The sequence below is a fragment of the Gobius niger genome (genome assembly GCF_951799975.1).
Source record: "Gobius niger genome assembly, chromosome: 15".
Classification (NCBI taxonomy): Eukaryota; Metazoa; Chordata; class Actinopteri; order Gobiiformes; family Gobiidae; genus Gobius; species Gobius niger.
Genome location: NC_136866.1, coordinates 31,162,495 through 31,179,629, shown reverse-complemented (window position 1 = coordinate 31,179,629; position 17,135 = coordinate 31,162,495). Strand labels below are relative to the sequence as shown.

Sequence of the window (17,135 nt, the reverse complement as noted above, 5' to 3'; positions counted from 1 at the left end):
CTCACCTGTCTCACCCTCACACCCTCTCACCCTCTCACCTGTCTCACCCTCTCACCTGTCTCACCCTCACACCCGTCTCACCCTCACACCCGTCTCACCCTCACACCCGTCTCACCCTCACACCCGTCTCACCCTCACACCCGTCTCACCCTCACACCCGTCTCACCCGTCTCACCCTCACACCCGTCTCACCCTCACACCCGTCTCACCCTCACACCCGTCTCCCCCTCACACCCGTCTCACCCGTCTCCCCCTCTCCCCCGTCTCACCCTCTCTGAAGAACAGCTTCATACACAGGGCCATCGGGAAGCTGAACTCCCTGCCCTCCCTCATGACCCCAGTGACCGGTGAAAGGTTGAGGATGTTCTGGATCCAGGCCTGAGTTTGTGCTTCACTCTGTCGTGTTTGCAGATGTTGTAGATGTTTGTAGATGTTTGCAGATGTTTAAAGTGAACGTTCCACTCACAGCCGGCGGTCGTCCTCGTCCTGCTTCCTCTGCTGCTCCTCCTCCTCCCTCCTCTTCTTCTCTCGCTCCATCTCCTCCTGGATCTTCTTCAGACGCTCGCGCTCCTCCTGCTCCTTCTTCTGCTTCTGCATGTCGGTCAGCAGCTTCTCCGAGCGCCGCACCAGCGCCTGGTACTCGTGGTCGATCTCCAGGCGGGTCATGACCACGCGCTGAGGAGGAGAGACATGAGGGTGAGAGAGAAGAAGCTCCAGAGTCACAGCTCAGACCTGAGGAGGAGAAACATGAGGGTGAGAGAGAAGAACCATCAGGAGTCACAGCTCAGACCTGAGGAGGAGAAACATGACCACGCGCTGAGGAGGAGAGACATGAGGGTGAGAGAGAGGAACCTCCAGAGTCACTGAGGAGACGCTGAGGAGGAGAGACATGAGGGTGAGAGAGAAGAACCATCAGGAGTCACTGCTCAGGCCTGAGGAGGAGAGACATGAGGGTGAGAGAGAAGAACCTCCAGAGTCACTGAGGAGACGCTGAGGAGGAGAAACATGAGGGTCAGAGAGAAGAACCTCCAGAGTCACTGCTCAGGCCTGAGGAGGAGAAACATGAGGGTCAGAGAGAAGAACCATCAGGAGTCACTGCTCAGGCCTGAGGAGGAGAGACATGAGGGTCAGAGAGAAGAACCTCCAGAGTCACTGCTCAGGCCTGAGGAGGAGAGACATGAGGGTCAGAGAGAAGAACCTCCAGAGTCACAGCTCAGACCTGAGGAGAGACATGAGGGTGAGAGAGAAGAACCATCAGGAGTCACTGCTCAGACCTGAGGAGGAGAAACATGACCACGCGCTGAGGAGGAGAGACATGAGGGTGAGAGAGAAGAACCTCCAGAGTCACTGAGGAGACGCTGAGGAGGAGAGACATGAGGGTGAGAGAGAAGAACCTCCAGAGTCACTGCTCAGACCTGAGGAGGAGAAACGTGAGGGTGAGAGAGAAGAACCATCAGGAGTCACTGCTCAGACCTGAGGAGGAGAAACGTGAGGGTGAGAGAGAAGAACCTCCAGAGTCACTGCTCAGGCCTGAGGAGGAGAAACATGAGGGTGAGAGAGAAGAACCTCCAGAGTCACAGCTCAGGCCTGAGGAGGAGAGACATGAGGGTCAGAGAGAAGAACCTCCAGAGTCACTGCTCAGACCTGAGGAGGAGAAACATGAGGGTGAGAGAGAAGAACCTCCAGAGTCACTGCTCAGACCTGAGGAGGAGAAACATGAGGGTGAGAGAGAAGAACCTCCAGAGTCACTGCTCAGGCCTGAGGAGACGCTGAGGAGGAGAAACATGAGGGTGAGAGAGAAGAACCTCCAGAGTCACAGCTCAGACCTGAGGAGGAGAGACATGAGGGTCAGAGAGAAGAACCTCCAGAGTCACTGAGACATGAGGGTGAGAGAGAAGAACCTCCAGAGTCACTGAAACATGAGGGTGAGAGAGAAGAACCTCCAGAGTCACTGCTCAGGCCTGAGGAGACGCTGAGGAGGAGAAACATGAGGGTGAGAGAGAAGAACCTCCAGAGTCACTGCTCAGACCTGAGGAGGAGAGACATGAGGGTCAGAGAGAAGAACCTCCAGAGTCACTGCTCAGACCTGAGGAGGAGAAACATGAGGGTCAGAGAGAAGAACCTCCAGAGTCACAGCTCAGACCTGAGGAGGAGAAACATGAGGGTCAGAGAGAAGAACCTCCAGAGTCACAGCTCAGACCTGAGGAGAAACATGAGGGTGAGAGAGAAGAACCTCCAGAGTCACTGCTCAGGCCTGAGGAGGAGAAACGTGAGGGTGAGAGAGAAGAACCTCCAGAGTCACTGCTCAGACCTGAGGAGGAGAAACGTGAGGGTGAGAGAGAAGAACCTCCAGAGTCACAGCTCAGACCTGAGGAGGAGAAACATGAGGGTCAGAGAGAAGAACCTCCAGAGTCACTGCTCAGGCCTGAGGAGGAGAAACGTGAGGGTGAGAGAGAAGAACCTCCAGAGTCACTGCTCAGGCCTGAGGAGGAGAAACGTGAGGGTGAGAGAGAAGAACCTCCAGAGTCACAGCTCAGACCTGAGGAGGAGAAACATGAGGGTCAGAGAGAAGAACCTCCAGAGTCACAGCTCAGACCTGAGGAGGAGAAACATGAGGGTGAGAGAGAAGAACCTCCAGAGTCACAGCTCAGGCCTGAGGAGGAGAAACATGAGGGTGAGAGAGAAGAACCTCCAGAGTCACTGAAACATGAGGGTCAGAGAGAAGAACCTCCAGAGTCACTGAGACATGAGGGTGAGAGAGAAGAACCTCCAGAGTCACTGAAACATGAGGGTCAGAGAGAAGAACCTCCAGAGTCACTGCTCAGGCCTGAGGAGGAGAAACATCTGAGTCTGTTGTTGATTCTGTTTCTGCTGCTGAGGTTTCAGAGACTCATGAATAATAATAATCACAGTGTTTTCTGTGACATTTACTCAGAGCAGGCGGGACACGGGGGGGGGGGGGGGGGGGGGTAGAGGACACAGGGAGGGGGGGGGGGGGGGACACAGGGAGGGGGGGAGGGGGGGAGGGGGGGGGGGACACAGGGGGGGACACACAGGACAGGAGTGACATTTCTCTTTCACTAAACGGCGACATGAGCCTCTGACTCTGTGAAAGTGACGGATGATTCTGTCGACGCTGAGACACAGGGGCTGCAGGGGGGGGGGGCACAGGGGGGGGGCACAGGGGGGGACGGGGGGGCGGGGCACAGGGGGGATGTTGCAGACAGTGACTAAACTTTCAGGCCGTTCTCACTCTAACAGGGCTGAGTAACTAAATGCATCTTTAACGATTCTTTACTGAACAATAATGTGGAATCTGAACATTTACAACGTCAGGTTCTTCTGCAACGACAGGACGTGTGGGGGAAACAAGGAGCAACTGTGTAAACAAAACATGAACATTAACAAATGTGAAGAACTGAAGAAAAAAGAGAGAAAAACAGAGACAAAGAAAAAATGGGTTAGACAAAGGAAAAAATGCAGAATAAATTGGTCAAAAATTGGAAAAAATGTGGGAAATTGGGAAAATATTAGTAATAAAAAAATAAGCAAAAAAAAAAGACATTTGGAAACATTTTCTTAATGGGGGAAAAATAGGGATTTTTTTTTTTTTAAGTAAAAAAATAATCAGTTCCTGCTTCTGACTGACAGCGGTGGGCGTGTCCACGTCCCGCTCCTCGCTGCAGTAGAAGTAGTAGTAGTAGTAGTAGTAGTAGTATAAGTACCTTGATCTTGTCCATCAGCGCGTCCACCGCTCGCTCCTCGCTGCAGTAGTAGTAGTAGTATTTGTATTTGAAGTATAAGTACCTTGATCTTGTCCATCAGCGCGTCCACCGCTCGCTCCTCGCTGCAGTAGTAGTAGTAGTAGAAGTATTTGAAGTATAAATACCTTGATCTTGTCCATCAGCGCGTCCACCGCTCGCTCCTCGCTGCAGTAGTAGTAGTAGTATTTGTATTTGAAGTATAAGTACCTTGATCTTGTCCATCAGCGCGTCCACCGCTCGCTCCTCGCTGCAGTAGTAGTAGTAGTAGAAGTATTTGAAGTATAAATACCTTGATCTTGTCCATCAGCGCGTCCACCGCTCGCTCCTCGCTGCAGTAGTAGTAGTAGTATTTGTATTTGAAGTATAAGTACCTTGATCTTGTCCATCAGCGCGTCCACCGCTCGCTCCAGCTCCTGGACCTGACGACTCGTCTCGTCTTTTCCTTCTTTCAGCCCAGACACGACTTCAGTGAAACGATCCATGCGAGTCTTCAGGCCCCGGACCTTCACCAGCCCGTCGATACTACGAATATACAGCAGTATTTATGAGTATTTATACTATATATATCATATATACTATATACAAGAGTCAGAGGACCTTCACCAGCCCGTCGATACTACGAATATACAGCAGTATTTATGAGTATATATACTATATATACCATATATAAGAGTCAGAGGACCTTCACCAGCCCGTCGATACTGCAATACAGCAGTATTTATGAGTATTTATGAGTATATATACTATATATAAGAGTCAGAGGACCTTCACCAGCCCGTCGATACTGCAATACAGCAGTATTTATGAGTATTTATACTATATATACCACATATACCATATAAGAGTCAGAGGACCTTCACCAGCCCGTCGATACTGCAATACAGCAGTATTTATGAGTATTTATGAGTATATATACTATATATATCATATACAAGAGTCAGAGGACCTTCACCAGCCCGTCAATACTGCAATACAGCAGTATTTATGAGTATTTATGAGTATATATACTATATATATCATATACAAGAGTCAGAGGACCTTCACCAGCCCGTCGATACTGCAATACAGCAGTATTTATGAGTATTTATGAGTATTTATACTATATATATCATATACAAGAGTCAGAAGACCTTCACCAGCCCGTCGATACTGCAATACAGCAGTATTTATGAGTATTTATACTATATATATCATATATAAGAGTCAGAGGACCTTCACCAGCCCGTCGATACTGCAATACAGCAGTATTTATGAGTATATATACTATATATACTATATATAAGAGTCAGAGGACCTTCACCAGCCCGTCGATACTGCAATACAGCAGTATTTATGAGTATTTATGAGTATATATACTATATATATCATATATAAGAGTCAGAGGACCTTCACCAGGCCGTCGATACTACGAATATACAGCAGTATTTATGAGTATATATACTATATATATCATATATAAGAGTCAGAGTCAGATATATAACAGAGAGTCAGATATATAAGAGAGTCAGATATATAAGAGTCAGATATATAAGAGAGTCAGATATATAAGAGAGTCAGATATATGAGAGAGTCAGATATATGAGAGAGTCAGATATATAACAGAGTCAGATATATGAGAGTCAGATATATATGAGAGTCAGATATATAAGAGAGTCAGATATATGAGAGAGTAAGATATATAAGAGAGTCAGATATATAAGAGAGTCAGATATATAAGAGAGTCAGATATATGAGAGTCAGATATATGAGAGTCAGATATATAAGAGAGTCAGATATATAAGAGAGTCAGATATATAAGAGAGTCAGATATATGAGAGTCAGATATATATGAGAGAGTCAGATATATAAGAGAGTCAGATATATGAGAGTCAGATATATAAGAGTCAGATATATAAGAGAGTCAGATATATAAGAGAGTCAGATATATGAGAGTCAGATATATAAGAGTCAGATATATAAGAGAGTCAGATATATGAGAGAGTCAGATATATGAGAGTCAGATATATAAGAGAGTCAGATATATAAGAGAGTCAGATATATGAGAGTCAGATATATAAGAGAGTCAGATATATGAGAGAGTCAGATATATGAGAGAGTCAGATATATAAGAGTCAGATATATGAGAGAGTCAGATATATGAGAGAGTCAGATATATGAGAGAGTCAGATATATAAGAGAGTCAGATATATGAGAGTCAGATATATAAGAGTCAGATATATAAGAGAGTCAGATATATGAGAGAGTCAGATATATGAGAGTCAGATATATAAGAGAGTCAGATATATAAGAGAGTCAGATATATGAGAGTCAGATATATAAGAGAGTCAGATATATAAGAGAGTCAGATATATGAGAGAGTCAGATATATGAGAGTCAGATATATAAGAGAGTCAGATATATAAGAGAGTCAGATATATGAGAGTCAGATATATAAGAGAGTCAGATATATAAGAGAGTCAGATATATAAGAGAGTCAGATATATAAGAGAGTCAGATATATAACAGAGAGTCAGATATATAAGAGAGTCAGATATATGAGAGAGTCAGATATATAAGAGTCAGATATATATGAGAGTCAGATATATAAGAGAGTCAGATATATACGAGAGTCAGATATATGAGAGAGTCAGATATATGAGAGTCAGATATATAAGAGAGTCAGATATATAAGAGAGTCAGATATATGAGAGTCAGATATATAAGAGAGTCAGATATATAAGAGAGTCAGATATATAAGAGAGTCAGATATATAAGAGAGTCAGATATATAAGAGAGTCAGATATATGAGAGAGTCAGATATATAAGAGAGTCAGATATATAAGAGAGTCAGATATATGAGAGAGTCAGATATATAAGAGAGTCAGATATATAAGAGAGTCAGATATAAGAGAGTCAGATATATGAGAGAGTCAGATATATAAGAGTCAGATATATATGAGAGTCAGATATATAAGAGAGTCAGATATATAAGAGAGTCAGATATATGAGAGAGTCAGATATATAAGAGAGTCAGATATATAAGAGAGTCAGATATATAAGAGAGTCAGATATATAAGAGAGTCAGATATATAAGAGAGTCAGATATATAACAGAGAGTCAGATATATAAGAGAGTCAGATATATAAGAGTCAGATATATAAGAGTCAGATATATAAGAGTCAGATATATGAGAGAGTCAGATATATAAGAGTCAGATATATAAGAGTCAGATATATAAGAGTCAGATATATAAGAGTCAGATATATAAGAGTCAGATATATAAGAGTCAGATATATAAGAGAGTCAGATATATAAGAGTCAGATATATAAGAGAGTCAGATATATAAGAGAGTCAGATATATAAGAGAGTCAGATATATAAGAGAGTCAGATATATAAGAGAGTCAGATATATAAGAGAGTCAGATATATAACAGAGAGTCAGATATATGAGAGAGTCAGATATATAAGAGTCAGATATATAAGAGAGTCAGATATATGAGAGTCAGATATATGAGAGAGTCAGATATATAAGAGAGTCAGATATATGAGAGAGTCAGATAAGAGTCAGATATATAAGAGAGTCAGATATATGAGAGAGTCAGATATATAAGAGAGTCAGATATATAAGAGAGTCAGATATATGAGAGAGTCAGATATATGAGAGAGTCAGATATATAAGAGTCAGATATATAAGAGAGTCAGATATATGAGAGAGTCAGATATATAAGAGAGTCAGATATATAAGAGAGTCAGATATATGAGAGAGTCAGATATATAAGAGTCAGATATATAAGAGAGTCAGATATATGAGAGAGTCAGATATATAAGAGAGTCAGATATATAAGAGAGTCAGATATATGAGAGAGTCAGATATATGAGAGAGTCAGATATATAAGAGAGTCAGATATAAAAAAGTCAGATATATAAGAGAGTCAGATATAAAAAAGTCAGATATATAAGAGAGTCAGATATATAAGAGTCAGATATATAAGAGAGTCAGATATATACGAGAGTCATATATATAAGAGAGTCAGATATATACGAGAGTCAGATATATAAGAGAGTCAGATATATAAGAGTCAGATATATAAGAGAGTCAGATATATAAGAGAGAGTCAGATATATACGAGAGTCAGATATATAAGAGAGTCAGATATATAAGAGAGTCAGATATATAAGAGAGTCAGATATATAAGAGAGTCAGATATATAAGAGAGAGTCAGATATATACGAGAGTCAGATATATAAGAGAGTCAGATATATAAGAGAGTCAGATATATAAGAGAGTCAGATATATAAGAGAGTCAGATATATAAGAGTCAGATATATAAGAGAGTCAGATATATAAGAGAGAGTCAGATATATACGAGAGTCAGATATATAAGAGAGTCAGATATATACGAGAGTCAGATATATAAGAGAGTCAGATATATACGAGAGTCAGATATATAAGAGAGTCAGATATATAAGAGAGTCAGATATATAAGAGAGAGTCAGATATATACGAGAGTCAGATATATAAGAGAGTCAGATATATACGAGAGTCAGATATATAAGAGAGTCAGATATATACGAGAGTCAGATATATAAGAGAGTCAGATATATACGAGAGTCAGATATATAAGAGAGTCAGATATATAAGAGAGTCAGATATATAAGAGAGTCAGATATATAAGAGAGTCAGATATATAAGAGAGTCAGATATATAAGAGAGTCAGATATATAAGAGAGTCAGATATATAAGAGTCAGATATATGAGAGTCAGATATATAAGAGAGAGTCAGATATATAAGAGAGTCAGATATATAAGAGAGAGTCAGATATATAAGAGAGTCAGATATAAGAGAGTCAGATATATAAGAGTCAGATATATAAGAGAGTCAGATATATAAGAGAGAGTCAGATATATAAGAGAGTCAGATATATAAGAGAGAGTCAGATATATAAGAGAGAGTCAGATATATGAGAGAGTCAGATATATAAGAGAGAGTCAGATATATAAGAGAGTCAGATATATAAGAGAGTCAGATATATAAGAGAGTCAGATATAAGAGAGTCAGATATATAAGAGAGTCAGATATATATGAGAGAGTCAGATATATGAGAGTCAGATATAAGAGAGTCAGATATATAAGAGTCAGATATATAAGAGAGTCAGATATATAAGAGAGTCAGATATAAGAGAGTCAGATATATAAGAGTCAGATATATAAGAGAGTCAGATATATAAGAGAGAGTCAGATATATAAGAGAGTCAGATATATAAGAGAGTCAGATATAAGAGAGTCAGATATATAAGAGTCAGATATATAAGAGAGTCAGATATATAAGAGAGAGTCAGATATATAAGAGAGTCAGATATATAAGAGAGAGTCAGATATATAAGAGAGAGTCAGATATATGAGAGAGTCAGATATATAAGAGAGAGTCAGATATAAAACAGAGAGTCAGATATAAAAAAGAGAGTCAGATATATAAGAGAGTCAGATATATAAGAGAGTCAGATATATAAGAGAGTCAGATATATAAGAGAGAGTCAGATATATAAGAGAGTCAGATATATAAGAGAGTCAGATATATAAGAGAGAGTCAGATATATAAGAGAGAGTCAGATATATAAGAGAGTCAGATATATAAGAGAGAGTCAGATATAAAACAGAGAGTCAGATATAAAAAAGAGAGTCAGATATATAAGAGAGTCAGATATATAAGAGAGTCAGATATAAAAAAGAGAGTCAGATATATAAGAGAGTCAGATATATAAGAGAGTCAGATATATAAGAGAGAGTCAGATATATAAGAGAGAGTCAGATATATAAGAGAGAGTCAGATATATAAGAGAGAGTCAGACATATAAGAGAGTCAGATATATGAGAGTCTGATATATAAGAGAGTCAGATATATAAGAGAGAGTCAGATATATAAGAGAGTCAGATACATAAGAGAGTCAGATATATAAGAGAGAGTCAGATATATAAGAGAGTCAGATATATAAGAGAGAGTCAGATATATAAGAGAGAGTCAGATATATAAGAGAGAGTCAGATATATAAGAGAGAGTCAGACATATAAGAGAGTCAGATATATGAGAGAGTCTGATATATAAGAGAGTCAGATATATAAGAGAGTCAGACATATAAGAGAGTCAGATAAATGAGAGTCTGATATATAAGAGAGTCAGATATATAAGAGAGTCAGATATATAAGAGAGAGTCAGATATATAAGAGAGTCAGATATATAAGAGAGAGTCAGACATATAAGAGAGTCAGATATATAAGAGTCAGATATATGAGAGAGTCAGATATATGAGTCAGATATATGAGAGAGTCTGATATAAAACAGAGAGTCAGATATAAAACAGAGTCAGAAATAAAACAGAGTCAGATATAAAACAGAGTCAGATATATAAGAGAGTCAGATATATAAGAGAGTCAGATATAAAACAGAGTCAGATATAAAACAGAGTCAGATATATAAGAGAGAGTCAGATATAAAACAGAGTCAGATATAAAACAGAGTCAGACATATACGAGAGTCAGAGGCCCTTCCACACTATACTGCACACACACTAGACATAAAGCTGATGGTTTGGAAGTTCCCTCTCAGGAGCCGACTCCCAAAACTCCCAAATTTTTATTTTATTTGCAAACGTTCCATCAAACCGAGGAATGAGGGAAAATCCTGATACTGAATTCCTTCCCGAAACTGAACGAGTTCAACCTAAACTTCAGGATTTTATTTATGCCATGATTTCACCAGAACGTGCCTTTAATGGTTTGAATTTAATGCTTTTTAATGACTTTAAAGGCCATAGTTTTGGCACGATTATGTCCAATAATAATCCAATGAGCCGAGCAAATCTCATCTGTTTTTGTCCTAAAGGAAGAGTCCCAAAAGAAGCTGCATTTATGTAAAGAGACTGATCAGAGGAAGAGCTGTAATAATAATCCTCTATTAGATGTTTATTTATTCTAAAGTCTGGGTAACGTGAACACAGGATCTCTTAAATAAATATAAAAATGAAACGCCTTTTCTCTTCATTATACGTAATTAGTTCGAACAAGTGCTTTCTTTTCTTTTCTTTTCTTTTCTTTTCTTTCCTCTCGTTGTAAAAGGAGGTTTTGCTGATGTGGGTTTTTCAAGGTCTGTTTAAATCTGTTCTTTCAGCTCGGTTTGTTCTCGGCCTTTACACGAAAAACAAAACAAAACGGCTGAATTTAAATGTGAAAATCCAGCAGCAGCACAAGGTTAAAGTCGCCCTGTTCATCTGCCTGTGATGAAGCTGACTCGGGTCGACCCCCCCCCCCTCGCTCCTGTCCCCCCCCCCTCGCTCCTGTCCCCCCCCCTCGCTCATGTCTCTTTCCCGATGATGAAGTCTTTAACCTTTCTGCTCTGAGCGTCGCTCGTCCTCAGAATCAACGACCGCAGAACGATAAACAGCAGAAGGTCAAGCAGTGTCTAACGGATTATTCCATCAGATCTTTAAACGTATGGAGGGGGGGGGGGCCCGGGAGGGGGAGGAGCCAAACCGTCCCAGAGGAAACATCTGTAAAACTCCTGGACTCACCGAGGTTTGTGTTTCCGTTTGCAGAGCCACATCCGGACCGTCTTCTGCATCACCACACAGGCCCCGGCGCGGTACAGGATCTTATACTTCACTGAAACACACAGAGTACTGCGTTAGTACTTCAAATACTGCAGTACAGGATCTTATACTTCACTGAAACACACAGAGTACTGCGTTAGTACTTCAAATACTGCGGTACAGGATCTTATACTTCACTGAAACACACAGTACTGCGTTAGTACTTCAAATACTGCAGTACAGGATCTTATACTTCACTGAAACACACAGAGTACTGCGTTAGTACTTCAAATACTGCAGTACAGGATCTTATACTTCACTGAAACACACAGAGTACTGCGTTAGTACTTCAAATACTGCGGTACAGGATCTTATACTTCACTGAAACACACAGAGTACTGCGTTAGTACTTCAAATACTGCGGTACAGGATCTTATACTTCACTGAAACACACAGAGTACTGCGTTAGTACTTCAAATACTGCAGTACAGGATCTTATACTTCACTGAAACACACAGAGTACTGCGTTAGTACTTCAAATACTGCGGTACAGGATCTTATACTTCACTGAAACACACAGAGTACTGCGTTAGTACTTCAAATACTGCGGTACAGGATCTTATACTTCACTGAAACACACAGAGTACTGCGTTAGTACTTCAAATACTGCAGTACAGGATCTTATACTTCACTGAAACACAGAGTACTGCGTTAGTACTTCAAATACTGCGGTACAGGATCTTATACTTCACTGAAACACACAGAGTACTGCGCTAGTACTTCACATACTGCGGTACAGGATCTTATACTTCACTGAAACACACAGAGTACTGCGTTAGTACTTCAAATACTGCGGTACAGGATCTTATACTTCACTGAAACACAGAGTACTGCGTTAGTACTTCAAATACTGCAGTACAGGATCTTATACTTCACTGAAACACAGAGAGTACTGCGCTAGTACTTCAAATACTGCAGTACAGGATCTTATACTTCACTGAAACACAGAGTACTGCGTTAGTACTTCAAATACTGACGAAGAGTCTGAGGGACACTTTAGGACAGAGGGTCTGAGGGACACTTTAGGACAGAGGGTCTGAGGGACACTTTAGGACAGAGGGTCTGAGGGACAGAGGGTCTGAGGGACACTTTAGCACAGAGGGTCTGAGGGACACTTTAGGTCAGAGGGTCTGAGGGACACTTTAGGACAGAGGGTCTGAGGGACACTTTAGGTCAGAGGGTCTGAGGGACACTTTAGGACAGAGGGTCTGAGGGACACTTTAGGTCAGAGGGTCTGAGGGACACTTTAGGTCAGAGGGTCTGAGGGACACTTTAGGACAGAGGGTCTGAGGGACACTTTAGGACAGAGGGTCTGAGGGACACTTTAGGACAGAGGGTCTGAGGGACACTTTAGGACAGAGGGTCTGAGGGACACTTTAGGTCAGAGGGTCTGAGGGACACTTTAGGTCAGAGGGTCTGAGGGACACTTTAGGACAGAGGGTCTGAGGGACACTTTAGGACAGAGGGTCTGAGGGACACTTTAGGACAGAGGGTCTGAGGGACACTTTAGGACAGAGGGTCTGAGGGACACTTTAGGACAGAGGGTCTGAGGGACACTTTAGGACAGAGGGTCTGAGGGACACTTTAGGTCAGAGGGTCTGAGGGACACTTTAGGACAGAGGGTCTGAGGGACACTTTAGGTCAGAGGGTCTGAGGGACACTTTAGGACAGAGGGTCTGAGGGACACTTTAGGACAGAGGGTCTGAGGGACACTTTAGGACAGAGGGTCTGAGGGACAGAGGGTCTGAGGGACACTTTAGCACAGAGGGTCTGAGGGACACTTTAGGTCAGAGGGTCTGAGGGACACTTTAGGACAGAGGGTCTGAGGGACACTTTAGGTCAGAGGGTCTGAGGGACACTTTAGGACAGAGGGTCTGAGGGACACTTTAGGTCAGAGGGTCTGAGGGACACTTTAGGTCAGAGGGTCTGAGGGACACTTTAGGACAGAGGGTCTGAGGGACACTTTAGGACAGAGGGTCTGAGGGACACTTTAGGACAGAGGGTCTGAGGGACACTTTAGGACAGAGGGTCTGAGGGACACTTTAGGACAGAGGGTCTGAGGGACACTTTAGGACAGAGGGTCTGAGGGACACTTTAGGTCAGAGGGTCTGAGGGACACTTTAGGACAGAGGGTCTGAGGGACACTTTAGGTCAGAGGGTCTGAGGGACACTTTAGGACAGAGGGTCTGAGGGACACTTTAGGACAGAGGGTCTGAGGGACACTTTAGGACAGAGGGTCTGAGGGACACTTTAGGTCAGAGGGTCTGAGGGACACTTTAGGACAGAGGGTCTGAGGGACACTTTAGGACAGAGGGTCTGAGGGACACTTTAGGACAGAGGGTCTGAGGGACACTTTAGGTCAGAGGGTCTGAGGGACACTTTAGGACAGAGGGTCTGAGGGACACTTTAGGACAGAGGGTCTGAGGGACACTTTAGGTCAGAGGGTCTGAGGGACACTTTAGGACAGAGGGTCTGAGGGACACTTTAGGACAGAGGGTCTGAGGGACACTTTAGGACAGAGGGTCTGAGGGACACTTTAGGACAGAGGGTCTGAGGGACACTTTAGGACAGAGGGTCTGAGGGACACTTTAGGTCAGAGGGTCTGAGGGACACTTTAGGTCAGAGGGTCTGAGGGACACTTTAGGACAGAGGGTCTGAGGGACACTTTAGGACAGAGGGTCTGAGGGACACTTTAGGACAGAGGGTCTGAGGGACAGAGGGTCTGAGGGACACTTTAGGACAGAGGGTCTGAGGGACAGAGGGTCTGAGGGACACTTTAGGACAGAGGGTCTGAGGGTCTGAGGGACCTGACCCTCAGACCCTCAGACCCTCTGACCCTCTGACCCTCTGAGTGAGACTCACGTTTGATGACGGACAGCGAGCACCACTGCACCTTCTTCCAGCGACTGTGCAGGAGCCACTTATGGACCTTCTTGATGAGCTCGGCCAGATGTTCAGGGTCCGAGCGCATGATCTGATCGAACTCTGCGAACTGTGAAGACACAAGAACAAGAAGTATGTTTAAAACCACAACAAACAACAAGAAAAGTGTTTAAAACCTGGAAGCCACCACAGAACAAGGACATGTAAAAACGAAGCTTCTCCTGAGATCATGTCATTTACAGCTCTGCTCCTCCAGGGGGCAGTGGGCGGGGCTAATCCTCCTGCAGCCCTGGGGCAGTGGGCGGGGCTAATCCTCCTGCAGCTGTTGGGGCAGTGGGCGGGGCTAACCCTCCTGCAGCCCTGGGGCAGTGGGCGGGGCTCATCCTCCTGCAGCCCTGGGGGGAGTGGGCGGGGCTAACCCTCCTGCAGCCCTGGGGCAGTGGGCGGGGCTAACCCTCCTGCAGCCCTGGGGGAAGTGGGCGGGGCTAACCCTCCTGCAGCTGTTGGGGAAGTGGGCGGGGCTAACCCTCCTGCAGCCCTGGGGAAGTGGGCGGGGCTAACCCTTCTGCAGCCCTGGGGGAAGTGGGCGGGGCTAACCCTCCTGCAGCCCTGGGGGAAGTGGGCGGGGCTAACCCTCCTGCAGCTGTTGGGGAAGTGGGCGGGGCTAACCCTCCTGCAGCCCTGGGGAAGTGGGCGGGGCTAACCCTTCTGCAGCCCTGGGGGAAGTGGGCGGGGCTAACCCTCCTGCAGCCCTGGGGGAAGTGGGCGGGGCTAACCCTCCTGCAGCCCTGGGGGGAGTGGGCGGGGCTAACCCTCCTGCAGCCCTGGGGGAAGTGGGCGGGGCTAACCCTCCTGCAGCTGTTGGGGAAGTGGGCGGGGCTAAACCCTCCTGCAGCCCTGGGGGGGGTGGGCGGGGCTAACCCTCCTGCAGCCCTGGGGGAGTGGGCGGGGCTAACCCTCCTGCAGCCTTGGGGGAAGTGGGCGGGGCTAACCCTCCTGCAGCCCTGGGGGGAGTGGGCGGGGCTAACCCTCCTGCAGCCCTGGGGGGAGTGGGCGGGGCTAACCCTCCTGCAGCCCTGGGGGAGTGGGCGGGGCTAATCCTCCTGCAGCCCTGGGGGGAGTGGGCGGGGCTAACCCTCCTGCAGCCCTGGGGGAAGTGGGCGGGGCTAACCCTCCTGCAGCCCTGGGGCAGTGGGCGGGGCTAAACCGCTCTGATCCTCGTACACTTATGTGACGTCCGTGACATTTCGGGACAGACTTTAATTAAAGTTTTGGACGATCGACCTTTTCAGACGAAGCATCAAAACATTTTTAAAAAGCGTTTAGCGTCGGCGGCTCCAGAGCAGAGGCTCCAGCAGTAAATACTGCAGTCCAGAGGGTGGAAGTAGTCCAGGTAGTAGCAGTAGTAGAAGTATTTATTAGTTTATTTGACAGGGACAGTTCTGTATATTCCCTCTTGTCCCTGGTGTATAACAAAAACATGTATAACAGGTTCAAACTTGAGGCTACACTTATATGACAGATGTTCTTGCAGTTCATACATGATGAACATCTGCCTGTTCCTTCTTTGACCCACACATGAGGAACACGTGTGCAGAGGCTCAGTCCAGGAGCTCTGTGGGTCTGATGTAGGATGTTTTTTGTCACATTTTTGTCATTTTTTGTTGATTTTTTATCCAATTTTTGTTGAATTTTTGTCATTTTTTGTTGAATTTTTATCAAATTTTTGTTGATTTTTTGTCATTTTTTGTTGAATTTTTATCAAATTTTTATCAAATTTTTGTTGAATTTTTATCAAATTTTTATCAAATTTTTGTTGAATTTTTGTCATTTTTTGTTGAATTTTTGTCATTTTTTGTTGAGTTTTTGTCATTTTTTATCAAATTTTTGTTGAATTTTTGTTGAATTTTTGTCATTTTTTGTTGAGTTTTTTGTTGAGTTTTTGTGACATTTTTGTTGCGTTTACATCCTTGTTTTCTTCTTATTTGTTGAATTTTTGTCATTTTTTGTTGTTTTTTGTTGAATTTTTATAAAATTTTTGTTGAATTTTTGTCATTTTTTGTTGAGTTTTTGTCATTTTTTGTTGATTTTTTGTTGAATTATTGTCATTTTTTGTTGATTTTTTGTTGAATTTTTGTCATTTTTTGTTGATTTTTTGTCATTTTTTGTTGAATTATTGTCATTTTTTGTTGATTTTTTGTCATTTTTTGTTGAGTTTTCGTCACGTTTGTCGCGTTTACATCCGTGTTTTCTTCTCATTTTTTGTGGCTGTTTTGGTGCTTTTTTCCAGAGAAGCTTTCTGATTCGGGTAAAGCCAAACTGTGGAAAATGGGATCCGTTCAGGTGGGAGTTAAGAGGTTAAATGAGGCGTTACACCTGTAGGCTGTAAGCTCCAGCTGAGAAGCTTTTAGATTTAGGTAAAGCTGGAGCAGATGTGCTTGTTTAAGGGGGTGAAGCACTGTAAACATTGTCAGGTTCAGCCTTTGGTCCTTTTACAATAAAGCTCGGTCATTTCTAACGTCGCCCCCCGTGTGGCCACAGAGGAGAAGAGGCTAATGCTAAATGCTAACAACATCTCAGAGACCAGACGGGGACACATGAACTCGTCTCAGCTCAGGAGGAACATGTCTCAGCTCAGGAGGAACTCGTCTCAGCTCAGGAGGAACATGTCTCAGCTCAGAGGAACATGTCTCAGCTCAGGAGGAACATGTCTCAGCTCAGGAGGAACATGTCTCAGGGTTCTGGAGGAACATGTCTCAGCTCAGGAGGAACATGTCTCAGGGTCTGGGAGGAACATGTCTCAGCTCAGGAGGAACATGTCTCAGGTCTGGAGGAACATGTCTCAGCTCAGGAGGAACATGTC

General features: G+C 43.6%; 2 protein-coding genes across 2 annotated transcripts in view; both read right to left on the bottom strand.

Moving 5' to 3' along the window:
- Positions 1-17,135, bottom strand: part of senp6a (SUMO specific peptidase 6a) — a 165,678-nt gene that overhangs the window by 19,090 nt on the left and 129,453 nt on the right. The window lies entirely within an intron of this gene.
- The window catches only part of LOC306974463 (unconventional myosin-VI-like), a 139,783-nt gene that overhangs the window by 34,474 nt on the left and 88,174 nt on the right, over positions 1-17,135 (bottom strand). The window contains exons 21-24 of the mRNA XM_079571714.1: positions 14,252-14,381; positions 11,312-11,402; positions 4,136-4,286; positions 467-675 (exon numbers count right to left, since the gene is read on the bottom strand). Of these exons, the coding sequence (XP_079427840.1) occupies positions 467-675; positions 4,136-4,286; positions 11,312-11,402; positions 14,252-14,381 (581 nt within the window). The remainder of the gene's footprint in view (positions 1-466; positions 676-4,135; positions 4,287-11,311; positions 11,403-14,251; positions 14,382-17,135) is intronic.